The sequence below is a fragment of the Leptopilina heterotoma genome, unplaced genomic scaffold (genome assembly GCF_015476425.1).
Source record: "Leptopilina heterotoma isolate Lh14 unplaced genomic scaffold, ASM1547642v1 Lhet_81, whole genome shotgun sequence".
NCBI classification, from domain to species: Eukaryota; Metazoa; Arthropoda; class Insecta; order Hymenoptera; family Figitidae; genus Leptopilina; species Leptopilina heterotoma.
In genome coordinates this window covers 4,959,557-4,975,838 of record NW_025111185.1, presented here as the reverse complement: position 1 = coordinate 4,975,838, position 16,282 = coordinate 4,959,557, and the positions used below count along the sequence as shown (strand labels likewise).

General features: G+C 31.2%; 1 protein-coding gene across 2 annotated transcripts in view; it reads right to left on the bottom strand.

Moving 5' to 3' along the window:
- Positions 1-16,282, bottom strand: part of LOC122511391 — a 128,029-nt gene that overhangs the window by 744 nt on the left and 111,003 nt on the right. For both annotated transcript variants that reach the window (XM_043626599.1, XM_043626600.1), the window contains exon 2: positions 63-179. In XM_043626599.1, coding sequence (XP_043482534.1) covers positions 63-179 — 117 coding nt within the window. The remainder of the gene's footprint in view (positions 1-62; positions 180-16,282) is intronic.

The window sequence follows — 16,282 nt, the reverse complement described above, 5'->3', positions numbered from 1 at the left end:
GTAAATTTTAAAATTTAAATGTAAATAAAAGTATTTTTAAAATACAACTTTTAAACACTAACATTTTAAACTCAATCTTCCACTAGAAGTCAAAAATGGGTTTTCCGAAATTCGAGATTTCTCCTCCTCAGTCTTTGTTACTGAACTGGTAGACAGTCCTTCGCGAGATGTAGTTGGTGCTGAAAATTAAAAAGCAACTAATCAATTAAAATTTAAAATTTCTTATTATAAATTAAATTGTTTTTGAATGTTCGCGGTATGCTTTACTCGATTGACTATAGCGGTTATGAGTCCGAGTTACACTAGTATGCGCACGCACTCCCTCACCCACTTACTTCCTATATATATATCTTTCGACCGTCAAGACGTGGATCGTATCGATTACAATAAACGACTGTTTTTCCGTACATATTAAAAGTGTTTGATTGACTTAAACCTATCCCAAATAAAGCGCATGCCAACAGGTTATGGGCCCGGCAACGATTTAACTGCGCTGGGATAAGTCAAAGAACAGTAATACATTAGGGTGACCGTTATTTTGCGAAAGTTGGAATTTCTTAGTTCGCCGGGCAGAATTTGCTTTAGAATGTGAAAAAAATAAGCTATGCAAAAAAACAGCCCAATTGATCAATATTAACCCGTGCCACCGAAGGGTTAAAGTTTAAATGGGGTTTAACATAGGATTAGTGCACTTTTTTACATTTTGTATGAGAACTTTTTTTTTAATTAATCTTTTGCCTTGTCGACATATATATTTATGGTTTTGGATGTGCTGAACACGAATCCGATGTCAAAAAAAAGTTTTGACAGCTTCCAGCTGTCAAAAAAGCTGTTAATCTTTTTAAAATGACAGTTTTTGTGTGAATTTAGACAGTTTTTGTGTTTAGTTTAGTAAATCAAACAAAATTTTGCTCATATAAAAGTATTTTAAGAACAATAAAGTCAATCTAAATAGCAATATGTAATATTGACAGTTGACATCTGTCAATTAAACTGTCAAACTTTTAAAAACGGGAGTTTTTGACAGTTTTTACATTAAATTACTTAGATAAAAATATTTTCAGGGTATTGAGGTAAACCTTATTAGAATTATGTAAGTTTGACAGTTGACAACTGTCAATTAAGATGTCAAACTTTTAAAACCGAGACTTTTTACATTAAATTACTTGTATACAAGTGTTTTTAAGCACACTGAGGTTAATTATATTAGCAATATGTATTCTTCACAGTTGACAGCTGTCAATTAAGCTGACAAGCTTTTAAGAAGGAGCTTTTTTGTTATCGTATATAATCTTATAAGTTTAAGATATAAGTATATTAGCTTATAATAAGTTTATGTTTAAAAGAAACGCCAAGTTTTTTTAAAATTTCGCGGCTTAAATCAACGACATCTATCGACTAACAGCCAAGTCCATATCTCGATGGTCGATCTATACCATTGTTTTTCTTTGATTCGTAGTCTTGTGTCATTTGGTGAGCAGTCGTTAATTCTACAGTCTGTTTAAAATGACTTAAATTTAATTATATATTGATTGATGTCAACAATGGCGTGCAACAATTATTTTTTACGCGAAAGTATTTTTCTCATTGGAGATGTCGACACACAGATTGTTGGTAATAAATTAATTACTCGTTTTTAAAAGTTTGACAGTTTAATTGACAGCTGTCAACTGTGAAGAATACATATTGCTAATATAATTAACCTCAGTGTGCTTAAAAACACTTGTATACAAGTAATTTAATGTAAAAAGTCTCCGTTTTAAAAGTTTGACATCTTAATTGACAGTTGTCAACTGTCAAACTTACATAATTCTATTAAGGTTTACCTCAATACCCTGAAAATATTTTTATCTAAGTAATTTAATGTAAAAACTGTCAAAAACTCTCGTTTTTAAAAGTTTGACAGTTTAATTGACAGATGTCAACTGTCAATATTACATATTGCTATTTAGATTGACTTTATTGTTCTTAAAATACTTTTATATGAGCAAAATTTTGTTTGATTTACTAAACTAAACACAAAAACTATCTAAATTCACACAAAAACTGTCATTTTAAAAAGATTGACAGCTTTTTTGACAGCTGGAAGCTGTCAAAACTTTTTTTTGACATCGGATTCGTGTTCAGCACATCCAAAACCATAAATATATATGTCGACAAGGCAAAAGATTAATTAAAAAAAAAGTTCTCATACAAAATGTAAAAAAGTGCACTAATCCTATGTTAAACCCCATTTAAACTTTAACCCTTCGGTGGCACGGGTTAATATTGATCAATTGGGCTGTTTTTTTGCATAGCTCATTTTTTTCACATTCTAAAGCAAATTCTGCCCGGCGAACTAAGAAATTCCAACTTTCGCAAAATAACGGTCACCCTAGTAATACATAGTTTAAAAATTTATCGCGACCGGCGTGCTCGCAGCGTGGTTTGCCTATCGCGCGGAGGCTATTTCTGAGTGTGTGCCCAGATCATTAACGAGTGGTATACGACGATCAAAGAAGAAAACGAAGTGCTTTTTGGTACTAAACAACCGTTCACAATGTCGACTGCAACAAAAAGAATTATAAATAAATGTCTACGACTTCTCGAGATGGATAAGAGTGCCGTAGATGTCGAAGTACAAATGGACATCAACATCTCTTCCCTCACAGTCACTTTCCCTGAAGGTAAAAAAAATCAGCTTAAGTAAGTAATTTAACTTACTTCACGACAGCCAAATTCTTTTAACGATTGTTTAAATAATTTTCTAAATGACTGTTTTAATTTCTGATCTTTAAATAAAACTTGTTTTGGCTGAAGTTAACGACTTTTTCTAATAAAATATTAACGATTTATTTTTCAAAAATAAAGGAATGGCTATTTATACATATTAAACGATTTTGTAAATAATATCGATAATCTAAAATTAATTTAACAAAACGATGTGTGAACCTGTTGAGACAGGAGAATTTCACGGTTAATGAACTTCCTACCTTATTATTATAACTTTTAGATACAAAAATTGCATGGTATTCAATAGCCTTCCTACTTTATCTGTCACGCCAAGGTAATTAAATTGTCTGCTTGGTGACAATTGTACAGTTAATCCTCATAAAGGAAATTAAAATTTACGAAGTTTGAACTAGATAAATAAATAAAATCACAACTTTATAATAATTAACAAATATGAAATTTCTAGAAATTGTATTTTAACTTAAATTGAACAAACGTTTCATTTAATGATTATAATCAGAATTTCTTACGTATTTCTTTCAAAATTAATGAAAGATCCTTTTGACTTAAAATTTGAATCAGAGTATATACTCAAATTAATTTTTTAAATAATTGACGTCGTTAAAATAAAAATGCCTTTAAACGAAGGACCGTTTGTTAAACGAATGTTTATATTTTTCTTTTAATGAGAAATTTACTCATTTGAATGAGATATCACAATTAACCCCTGAACAGTCCATGGCCCATATATGGCCACGAAAAGTCGTGCCACCTTTGCGTCTGTGGCCATATCTTAAAAAAAAATACTAAACATGATATGATTTTAGTAGCGAAGTACATACTACTATTTTTTGGGTCTCTGAATCCGAATCTGAAGTCAGATTTAAAAAATTCGAAATGGCGGACCCAAAATGTCGACTTCAAAAAATTTCAAATTCGCTTTAAACTCGTTACTCGGGGGATTTCGGGGTCTCTGATTACAAATATGATGTCAGATTTTCAAAATTAAAAATTGCGGATCCAATATGGCAGATAATATCAAGATTGATGCGATTCAATTAAAATTCGTTTCTCGGGGGTTTTTAGGGTCACTGAATTTGATTTTGATGTTCGTTTTACAAAATTCAAAATGTCGGATCCAATATGGCAGATAATTTCAAAATTTATGCGTTTCGATCGAATATCGGTTCCCGGGGTTTTTTGGGGTCGCTGAATTCGAATTTGATGTTCGTTTTTCTAAATGCTAAATTGTGGATTCAATATGTCGATCAAATTTTTTGAATGTTGACAGATTTGTCTAAAATGTTTACTCAGAGGTTTTTGAGGTAACTTCATATTTTTTTCGCATCAATCTTAAAATCATCCGCCATATTGGATCCGCCATTTTGAATTTTGAAAATCTGACATCATATTTGTAATCGGAGACCCCGGAAACCACCGAGTAACGAGTTTTAAGCGAATCTGAAAAACAAATTTTTTTGAAGTCGCCATTTTGGGTCCGCTATTTTCAATTTTTTAAATCTGACTTCAGATTTGGATTGAGTGACCTCGAAAACCCTCGAAAAATGAATTTCCCTTAAAACGCTTTCATTTTAAAATTATCCTTGGTCGCCATATTAGATCCGCCATTTTGAATTTTCAAAAACCAACCTCAAATTCGAATTCAGCGACCCCAAAAACCTTATATATGATGAAATCATATTTTTTTGTAAACTTTTTTATCGGACCGTTTTTGGACCACAAGCGATTTTCAACTGGACTGCGAAAGGGTTAAGAAAAACATAATTTTTATAATGACAAATATTTTTCATTTTATTTTTTTTACGTCCGACTTCATTATTAACGAATAGTAAATATATTTATAAATCATTTCTCCCTATTGTATTTTAGACACACGAATCCGTTTTTCTAGGTTGTTTTTCATTCTGATAGAATAGTGTTCGTTAATGAAGACTGAAAACAACTAGATTTGTTTTGTATTGTTTTTAGTAGTAATAATTACAATGGAACAAAGCAGTTCTGATGCATCCTAACATGTGTTCTGTTCTGATGTTTCAAGAGCAGATGACTAATTTTCGATTCGATTACTATATGTGTATATACATATGTATGTATGCTGAATATTTTGAAACCTATTTTAAATTTACTTTTAAAGGTAAACAATCCTTTAAAAACGACTGGAACGATTTGTTAATCGAACTGAAGGAAGCAGAAAAATTGTCAAATCCAGTAAGCGGCGACGTCGAGAGCATTTCAGGAAAAACTCAAAGTGATTCCCTACCAAAAAAATAATGACAAAACATTAGAAAAATAATCAGAATTTCTGGTGTTTTTAGGCAGTTTTTCTTACAATTGCAGCTCAAAAACATGAAAAAGAAATAAAACCCTTCAAAATACTGCCAAGAATCATGAAAACATTTATGACTGCCACCGAATTTTTTTATAGCATAGAAAAAATCTTTTTTCGGGATGTATTCTTGTTCCTTTATGTAAAAAGGTCGTCACGCCTTTTATAACATATCAGTTATAGTTCACGAGATAGCTTATAATTTCTTCAAAATAAAGGTTTTGAGAATAAATTTTAGATATTTAGAAACATGAAATATCACAGATTCTAAATTTTTAAATTATAAACTTCCAATAGTTAAATTGATCAAGTTTCAAGTAATAAAATTTTTGTTTAAACAATCATAAACCTTCTGAACAATGCCTTTTTTGGTCGCTCGACTCAACTCAGTCATAATGAGCAATTCGCTACGCACCTTTCTTTAACAATAGATTTCCGAGTCTATTGTGATGATTTTAAAACAAGAATTTTATAACTTAAAACTTCTGCATTTTAACTAATGCAACTTTGTAACATAAAAATTTATTATCTATTGCATTTTATTCTACGATTTCAAATATCTAAAATTTATTTTAAAACTCTTTTTTTTAATTATCACCCAAACCTTATAATTTATTTTAACAAATGTTTTTTAAAATAAATTTTAGATATTTGGAATCGTAAAATATCATAGATTTTAAATTTTTATGTTACAAAGTTGAATTAGTTAAAATGCAGAATTTTAAAGTTATAAAATTCTTGTTTTAAAATCATCATAATAGATTCGGAAAATCTATTGTTAAAGGAAGGTGCGTAGCGAATTGCTCATTGTGACTGAGTTGAGTCGAGCGACCAAAAAAGGCTTTGTTCTGAAGGTTTATGATTGTTTAAACAAAAATTTTATTACTTTTGAAACTTGATCAATTTAACTAATGAAAGTTTATAATTTAAAAATTTAAAATCTGTGATATTTCATGATTCCAAATATCTAAAATTTATTCTAAGAAACTTCATTTTGAAGAAATTAAAAGATACGCTTCAAGTATGGCCAGCGTGGTTTGTGAAGTGAAGTGAGAAGGTCATAGAGTTCTCACAAAACATCAAATCCATATTAAAAATCCTGTCAGAAATAATCAGAACAATGACAAATCATCAGAGTGACGAAAAAGCATCAGAAAATCTGACAAATATTCAGAATTCTGATGTTTTGTCATGATTCCTCATTATTTTTTTAGTAGGGTTCCTTGGCCGCGGAATCAACTTGCGAAAAACCCGATGGACCAGAGGAACAAATTTTGTCAGAGACTGACGTAATGTCAGATATTAATAGTTATATCAATGGAGTGACCAAAACTTCAGGTGATTAATATAAAACGATTGGTTTATGACCATTATAATTGTTTATTTATTTTTAACGATTTGATTAACAAAAAATAACGACAGGATGACTTTTATGACAGTATATATAAATAACGATTTGTTTGACGATATGTAACGACAGTACGACCGTGTTGTCGACAACACAATAAAATGCCAGTTTTAACTAATTCTAAATCTTTATCTGATAGGTGTGTCATCAGTCGTTCAACAAAACGGTCCTGAATCCAACAACGAAGCAGTCTCAGCCAGTTCTAAAGCAGAGAAACAGAACATTTCTCTTGGTCCAGTAAACTCTGACAAACCCTCTAATGACATTTCTTCTCACGAAGTTAAAAACGACGCGCCCAGTAAAAAAGGATTTTTTAATATAGCATTTTGGACGATTGAGCAAGCCGTCTGCTCAATTGTCCAAACGGCATTTGGACAATTGGACTGGTTGCTAAATTATCCGATGCATTAGGTCCAATCATCCCAAATGTTTTTCGTGACTAAAAAACTGCTAAATTAAGAAAAAAGTACTGAAATGTTACAGAAACTTTAGAGAATTCTTAATTCTAGACAAATACAGAAAAATTATGTATAGAAATACCTCGAGTGAGGAAAAAGAACAAGATTTCTAAAATATCACTTTTTAACTGACAGTGCAATGCTGTACTTGGAATGTAGTTGGTAAAGAAGTGAGGATTCTGATAAAGAGATACACTTCACTATCCACTCTCAATACTCTTCATATGGTAATATATAATTGTAGATTTCGGTTTCTCATTTTAAAAAAGAGATAATTCATCAAAATAAAATATTATTGTTAATACACTATTATTGAAAATCTACAATTATATATTACCACATGAGGAGTATTAAGAGTGGATAATGAAGTGTTTCTCTTTATCAGAATCCTCACTTCTTTACCAAATAAATTCCAAGTACAGCATTGCACTGTCAGTTAAAAAGTGATATTTTAGAAATCTTGTTCTTCTTCCTCACTCGAGGTATTTTTATACCTAATTTTTCTGTATTTGTCTGGAATAAAGAATTCTCTAAAGTTTCTGCAACATTTCAGTACTTTTTTTCTTAATTCAGCAGTTTTTTAGCCGCGAAAAACATTTGGGATGATTGGACCTAATGCATCGGATAATTGAGCAACCAGTCCAATCGTCCAAATGCCGTTTGGACAATTGAGCAGACGGCTTGCTCAATCGTCCAAAATGCTATGTTAAAAAATCCTTTTTTACTGAGCGAATAACGACAAGCTTACAGACGAGACAAAAAACGACAGTACTAACAAACGACCGCTTATAAATAACGACAGTAACTTTGATAAAATTAACAAAATTTGTGGTAACAAGGAAAATAACGACAGTCTTGAAAATAATAACGACAGTTCGATACTTTCTCACGAAGAAGGTGCAGTTACTAACACCTCTGGCACAAAACGACAGTTGAATAACGACAGTACTTTAGACACGAGACCATCCGAGTTAGTTGAGAAACGCATCGATGCCAAGATTGTCCAACTAGACAAAATCATGGAAGTAACACTCGCGTTACACAACAAAATGCAAACAAGCATGAAAATGTGGCTCGATCGATGTGAATCAAGCAACCAAGTAAAAAGACCAAGAATTTCTTGCGATATAACCATGCCCCCTAATTATAAACTAACGACTGTTCTCATTAAAACAAATTTGCATGCTTTAAATAAACAACCGTTAAATATTTCACAGCCGTTTAAAAATAACTTAACGACAGTAAACAATGAAAGTTTTAACGATTCTAACTTACCCGCGAATCAAGTTAAAGAAGCCATTAAAATCGAAATGATCGGTAAAGAAGGCGGTATTAAACATGATTACAAATTAACTTCGCAGACTAAATTCGAACATTTTTACGAATTTTTAGCATCCGAATTAAGAACGAAAGATTTACTCTATGTTATTGATACGGCAGTTTCTCCTCCAGAAAGTTTAAACGACAAGCTAAAAGAAAAACATAAATTTCGAGCTCGAGACATTTTAATTAATCGGATTGATAAAATTTATCACACACGCGTTTTACATATTAAAGATCCTGTAGAGATTGTTAAAAAATTACGAGAATTTAAACGATGCGAAGTCAATTTAACGAGTGTTACAATTCGAAAACAACTTCACTCAATTCAATACGACGCAAAACGAGAATCGGTAACAAAATTTTAGGCCGCTTTGAGGAAATTATTTTAGATTATGAAAATGCCCCCGGTTCGACTTTATTATCCGACGAAGAAAAACGAGATGCCCTATTTAATGCAATCATGAACCAACTGCCTCAAATTCAGTCTGTTGAGTTCATGACAAAAAATCAAACCGGTAAGGGACTAGATTTTGATGCTTTAATAGTATATTTCGTAACGAGTGCGAGCAGTTGTCAATTTTTGAATGAGCACTTTTTTTAACAAACCAACGCAAATGGATTAATGAGAGGTGCTACGAATGCGACGAGTATGGTCACCTCAAAAACGAATGTCCTTTAAAAGGACAAGGTCTACGTAAATGTTACGAATGCCAAAAATTTACGACGCACAAGGCTTTCGAGTGCGAGAAACGACTGGCCAAAACCAGAGGCAGAGGTATGACTAGTAAGCATTTTTATAATTTTAACGACCGTTTTAATTTTCCTCCTCATCCCAATTTCAAACGACAGTTTAAATCTCAATCAAATCGAGGTCAAAAGTTTTTCAAAGCTTTTAAGCATGTTAACCCTTTAACGCCTAAATGTGCTGTTTTCCGACTTGAACTTTAACTTCGTACAACTATTAAAAGAAAGCTACAAAAATTTCAAAAGTACCATTTCCTACTATTTTTAGGGTCGCTCTTTTGAATGGCGTTGTCAAAATTTCCAACAAATTAAATTAACCCCCTCTTTTAATGAAATTTTCCAAAAAGTGCAAGATTTTTGGATGAAATTTTTTTTTATTGCAATTTTCATTGTTATATCGGTATCTACATATCGTCTAAGGTATAAACACCGTATTCCCGATAGCTGTACTTTAAAAATGTGCAGTTTTTTTTTCTTTTTTTCATTTTTTATTAAAAAATGGCGCCCGAACGCTAAATTTTTTTTTTATTACACATACAAATTTTTTTTTCTAAATTTGCTTAAATTCACTTGAAATTTGTTACTCGGGGGTTTATGGGGTCGCTAATTACGAATCTGATGTTAGTTTTGAAAAATTCAAAATGGGGGATTCAATATGGCGGACGATTTTTTTTAAAATTTACCAAATTCGCCTGAAACTTGTTACTTGGGGATTTTCAGGGTCGCTGATTACAAATATGATGTTAGTTTTTAAAAATCGAAAATGTCGGATCCAAAATGTCGACCGAAATATAAAAATCATTCTGATTGGATTAAATATTGGTACTCGGGGGTTTTTGGGGTCGCTGATTACGAATATGATGTTAATTTTTAAAAATCAAAAATTTTGGATCTAGTATGCAACAGATATTCAAATGACTGAAGGTGACCAGGACTTAGAATAAGTTTTGGTATATGTTACATCCCAAGATAAAACTTTTTTCAATTTAACCCTCAATGTGTAAAATCAAATCAGCACTTTACCTCCCTTTTATTACACGCTTAATAAAATTACCCTTGCCTTAGCTCGGAACGTGACAGAAGACAACCTCAAACAAAGTTTAATGATGAAAAAAGGTTCCCACTTTAAAGTTCAATAAGTATTTAAACTAAGTTTTATAAAAGTATTGTTTCAAGTTTGACTTTATTATTAATTGAGTATAAGTAATTTTCAAAATTGACCCAAATAACAATTTTCAAGCCAATCCGGATGATTTTTATTTTTTTTGTCCGACATATTAGATCCGAAATTTTGAATTTTTAAGAACTAACATCATATTCGTAATCAGCGACCGCAAAAACCCCCGAGTACCAATTTTTAAGCCAATCAGAATGATTTTTATTTTTCTGGTCGCCATTTTGGATCCGCCATTGTGGATTTCTAAAAACTAACATCATATTCGTAATCAGCGACCCTAAAAACCCCCGAGTAACAAGTTTCAGGCGAATTTGGTAAATTTTAAAAAAAAAATCGTCCGCCATATTGAAACCGCCATTTTGAATTTTTCAAAACTAACATCAGATTCGTAATTAGCGACCACATAAACCCCCGAGTAACAAATTTCAAGTGAATTTAAGCAAATTCAGAGAAAAAATTTGTATGTGTAATAAAAGAAAATTTAGCATTCGGGCGCCATTTTTTAATAAAAAATGAAAAAAAGAAAAAAAAACTACTGCACATTTTTAAAGTACAGCTATCGGAAATACGGTTTTTATACCTTAGACGATATGTAGATACCGATATAACAATGAAAATTGCAATACAAAAAATTTTCATCCAAAAATCTTGTTTTTTTTTGGAAAATGTCATTAAAAGAGGGGATTAATTTCATTTTTGGAAATTTTGACAACGCCATTCGAAAAAGCGACCCCGAAAATAGTAGGAAATGGTACTTTTGACATTTTTTTAGCTTTCTTTTAATAGTTGTACGTAGTTAAAATTCAAGTCTGAAAACAGCATATTTGGGCGTTAAAGGGTTAATAGCAACAACAAAAATCCTTATAAAAAGAAGAACGACTATCAACCCCAAAGACGACTAGTTGAGAAAAAGAGCAATCCACAACTTGGACAAAGACAGTCACGAACAGGTACGAGTGAAACACCGAAAGTTAGTTTCACAGAAGTTCAGCAAAATAAATCAGGCATATCTAATAAAAATATTTCTAATAATGCATCTTTGTCAATGTCAAAAGCCTTTTCCACCTCACAAACAAAAGAAATATTGCCAGTATATCTTTACAGTCTCTCGATACCAAACAAATTTGAAAATAAAAATCACAATTATGTCTCTTTTATTATTAATACTGGTGCGACAGAGCATATAACGAATTCGAAAAATATTTTTGACAGGTTAAATAAAAGCAAACTTAATGTCATTAAATGCGCTAATAAAGACAGTCAAGCCGATTTGATTGCTCAAGGTACCGGAAATGTCAATTTAATTTCAAACAATAATAAATCTTTTCAATTATCAAACACGATTTATGCAGAATCAGTCTCTGAAAATCTGCTCTCACTTAGACGATTTGCCGAGGCAGGATTTTCCACCCATTTAGACGACAAGGGCGTTAATATTTTTAACTTAGAATCGAAAGATTTACTCGCGACGGGTATTTACGAGAAACCATATTGGTTTCTTGAATTTCAAATTGATAGGAAGAATTCAAACGAGAAGTCAAATCCTTCTGAAGCAACTTTTTTTGACAAGACTGTAGTAAATGAAATTCCAAAAGAAAATAAAGAAACGATTGTTAAAAATATCAAAACTAACGACAGTACGAATGACTCAATTAAAACGACTGAAAACGACTTAACAATTTTAAACGTAATTCCAAAAAAAACTTCTAAAGAAGAATCTCAAAAAATAACTCAAGAAAATTGTAAAATTGATAATAATAAAGTTATTTCCGACTTTGACAGTTTAATGATAAAACGAAAAATAACTACCCTGTAAAAAAAAAGTATTGGGAGGTACGGGATTCCGCATTGCGAGTGCCAACCTGCCAATGCGGTATTCGCGAATTACCGCATTGGGTGTCGTGGTGAATACGGAAATCAAGGGGTCCCAATGCGGTGCCAGTTTTAAGCTTTAAAAAAACGAAAATACGTGACAGGAGGAAATAATTAGTGTCAGTGCAGAAATATGCGAGTTAAAGGAATGAGAAAATAATAATAGTGAGTGTAAAAATGAAACTTTAAGAAAAAAAGGTAAGTTGAACTGTCAAATATGGGCCCAATGCGGCATAGGCTGATTTCAATGCGCCACAGCAAAAGCAACTTTGACTGGTTTGAATGGCGAGAAATAGGTAAACAAACATTTTCTAACACATTTGTCTCCGTACACAGACACTTTTCACTAAATCTGCCAACGTACAATTGGTAAGCATCTTCTAAATTACAATAATCGAAAATATTGTTTAGATTCATGCAGAAACGTGGTTATAAAATAAAAAATTGGAAAGTAATGTAATGCAAATCATATGTCAGCTGGGCCACTGTGTTCGCTCGATTCGCTCTGCTTGCTTCTGCCCTCTACTGGCGACTTGCACTATGTACCGATTGTGTACCGCATTGAAAGCAGCCTACGCCGCATTGGACTTATATTTGAGGGGCTCAAAGTAAAAGTGGTATAAAATAACAGTGCAAGCAAAAGTGAGTCAAGTTTTCGTAAGCGCGGAAGAAAGAAACAAATGTTACGCTACGAGGAAAAACGAATTACTTTTGGCTGCGAGCAAAAGCGGGATAAGATTTCACTGCGCGCAAGAAAGGGATACAGATATATTCCGTTTTTGCCCGCACTCATTTTAAGATTCATTTTTGCCTGTTTCACTCTTCCCATATATTTTATATTATTACCACTTTAATACTTATAATGATATTATTTCAAAATTAATTAACAAATTCAATTTTTTAAAATTTTAATTTAAGAATAATATAATTATTTCAAGTTTTAGGTATTTAAATTTAAATTCAATTACTTTACAATCAGACAAGAATCGAAAATTTTTTTTCAGCAGACCATCAATTTTTTTGCATTTTCCTACTCAAGTAGGTACCCAATAAATACCTAATAAGTTTCGTCCTATTATCGATAGGGGAAAGTTGTTAAATCAACCCCTAAATTTAAAAAAATAAAAAAAAATAGGAAAAAATTGTTATTTAAAAACTAATAACGAGACCATAAATTTTATTGCATAAAATTCATTCACTCGATGCCCAATCAATACAAAAAAATTTTGACCCGCAAGTCGATAGGGGAAAGTTGTCATTTTCAACCCTTAATATTTAAAAAATCGAAAAAAAATTACAAAAAACTTTATTAAAATTGCAGTTATCCTTTGACCAGCGATTTTCTTTTTGTTTATTGTTTCTACATACTCCACTAATAAGTAAAAATAATTTCAGAAAAATCGCCGCCCGGAAAACTTGACTTTTTTGCCCGTAAAAATTAAAAAATTGAAAAAAAAGTTAGAAAAAAATTTGTGAAAATTACAATTATCCTTTGACCAGGGATTTTCTTTTTGTTTATTGCTTCTACATACTCCACTAATAAGTAAAAATAATTTCAGAAAAATCGCCGCCCGGAAAACTTGATTTTTCTGCGCGTAAAAATTAAAAAATTGAAAAAAAATTACAAAAAAATTTGTGGAAATTACAATTATCTTTTGACCAGGGATTTTCTTTTTGTTTATTGCTTCTACATACTCTACTAATAAGTAAAAATAATTTCAGAAAAATCGCCGCCCGGAAAACTTGATTTTTCTGCCCGTAAAAATTAAAAAATTGAAAAAAAATTAGAAAAAAATTTGTTAAAATTACAATTATCTTTTGACCAGGGATTTTCTTTTTGTTTATTGCTTCTACATACTCCACTAATAAGCAAAAATAATTTCAGAAAAATCGCCGCCCGGAAAACTTGATTTTTCTGCCCGAAAAATTGAAGAAAAAATTAGAAAAAAATTTGTTAAAATTACAATTATCTTTTGACCAGGGATTTTCTTTTTGTTTATTGCTTCTACATACTACACTAATAAGCAAAAATAATTTCAGAAAAATCGCCGCCCGGAAAACTTGATTTTTCTGCCCGAAAAATTGAAGAAAAAATTACTAAAAAATTTGTTAAAATTACAGTTATCTTTCGACCAGGGATTTTTTTTGTTTATTGCTTCTACATACTCCACTAATAAGTAAAAACAATTTCAGAGAAATTGCCGCCCGGAAGACTTGATTTTTCTGTCCGTAAAAATTAAAAAATTGAAAAAAATTAGAAAAAAATTTGTGAAAATTACAATTATCTTTTGACCAGGGATTTTCTTTTTGTTTATTGCTTCTACATACTCCAATGATAAATAAAAATAATTTCAGAAAAATCGCCGACCGGAATACTTGATTTTTTTGACCATAAAAACAAAAAAAAATAAGAAAAAAATTGTAAAAATTACAGATGTCTTTTGACCAGAGATTTTCTTCCTCTTCTTACTTCTACACATTCCCCTAATGTATCTACACAGTTTCAAAAAAATTGTCGCCCGGAAACTTTGACTTTTTTGCCCGTAAAAACAAAAAAATTAAGAAAAAATAGGTAAAAAAATGGTGAAAATTACAAATTTCTTTTGACGAGAGATTTTCTTCTTGTTTCTTACTTCTACATATTTCCCTAATGTATCAACAAAATTTCAAAAAATTCGTCGACCGGAAACTTTGATTTTTTGCCCGTAAAAATGAAAAAATTAAAAAATTAAAAAAAAAATGTAAAAATTACAGTTGTTTTTTGACCAGGGATTTTTTCTTCTTTGTTATTACTTCTACATATTCCTCTAATATGTGTACATAATTTTAAAAAAATTGCCTTCCGGAAAGTTTTACTTTTTGCCCGTAAATATTAGTAAAACTCAAAAAAATAAGAAAAAAAATTGTTAAAATCACAGTTGCCATTTGTCCGAATTGTGCAATTCAAGGGGAGATTTTTATTTATCGTGTCTTCTTTTGGCATTCGTTCAGTGCTCGGCCAATGCAGCGATACTTTAAATCCTACGGGAAGACGTGATTACCCGAATACACCCGAAGTAATTCTCCAACACAAACTCTCAACGTCGCCTGTTCTCTCCGCGAACTTGAGTGTTTGCCTGTTGGGTCCTAGCTCGGGTGCGTTCGGCAATTTTCGGCTTACCTTGAGATTTAAAGACTCGCTACGTTGCTTTCCACGTTTAGCACAACGAACGAAAATCGAATAGGGACTACCAAATGACATTTTGGTCCTACACACAGTGGGATTTTTTACAATTTACTTTTCAAAAATGTCTTCAGCCTACAATTTTTAAACGATTTGAGTGTTCTTGTATTTAAATTAAAGGGGAATAAATTCTTATGACATCCCTTGAGACTGATTTTTGAGATTTTAATTGTTTATAATTTTTTAGTTTAATCAAAGTTAACAAATTAATACAATTTTTTAAAATGGACTTTTATTTCTTATTCCGTTACTGCACATGATTTAAATCAGTTCAAGATAATCCAAGAAGACCACTAGGCAATTAATAAAACATATAATAATTTTTTTAAATTGTTGTAAACAATAATAATTGAAAAATAGATTTTTCTGAAATTATTTTTACTTATTAGTGGAGTATGTAGAAGCAATAAACAAAAAGAAAATCCCTGGTCAAAAGATAATTGTAATTTTCACAAATTTTTTTCTAATTTTTTTTCAATTTTTTAATTTTTACGGGCAGAAAAATCAAGTTTTCCGGGCGGCAATTTTTCTGAAATTATTTTTACTTATTAGTAGAGTATGTAGAAGCAATAAACAAAAAGAAAATCCCTGGTCAACAGATAATTGTAATTTTCACAAATTTTTTTCTAATTTTTTTTCAATTTTTTAATTTTTACGGGCAGAAAAATCAAGTTTTCCGGGCGGCAATTTTTCTGGTCGCCATTTTGGATCCGCCATTGTGGATTTCTAAAAACTAACATCATATTCGTAATCAGCGACCCTAAAAACCCCCGAGTAACAAGTTTCAGGCGAATTTGGTAAATTTTAAAAAAAAATCGTCCGCCATATTGAAACCGCCATTTTGAATTTTTCAAAACTAACATCAGATTCGTAATTAGCGACCACATAAACCCCCGAGTAACAAATTTCAAGTGAATTTAAGCAAATTCAGAGAAAAAATTTGTATGTGTAATAAAAGAAAATTTAGCATTCGGGCGCCATTTTTTAATAAAAAATGAAAAAAAGAAAAAAAAACTAC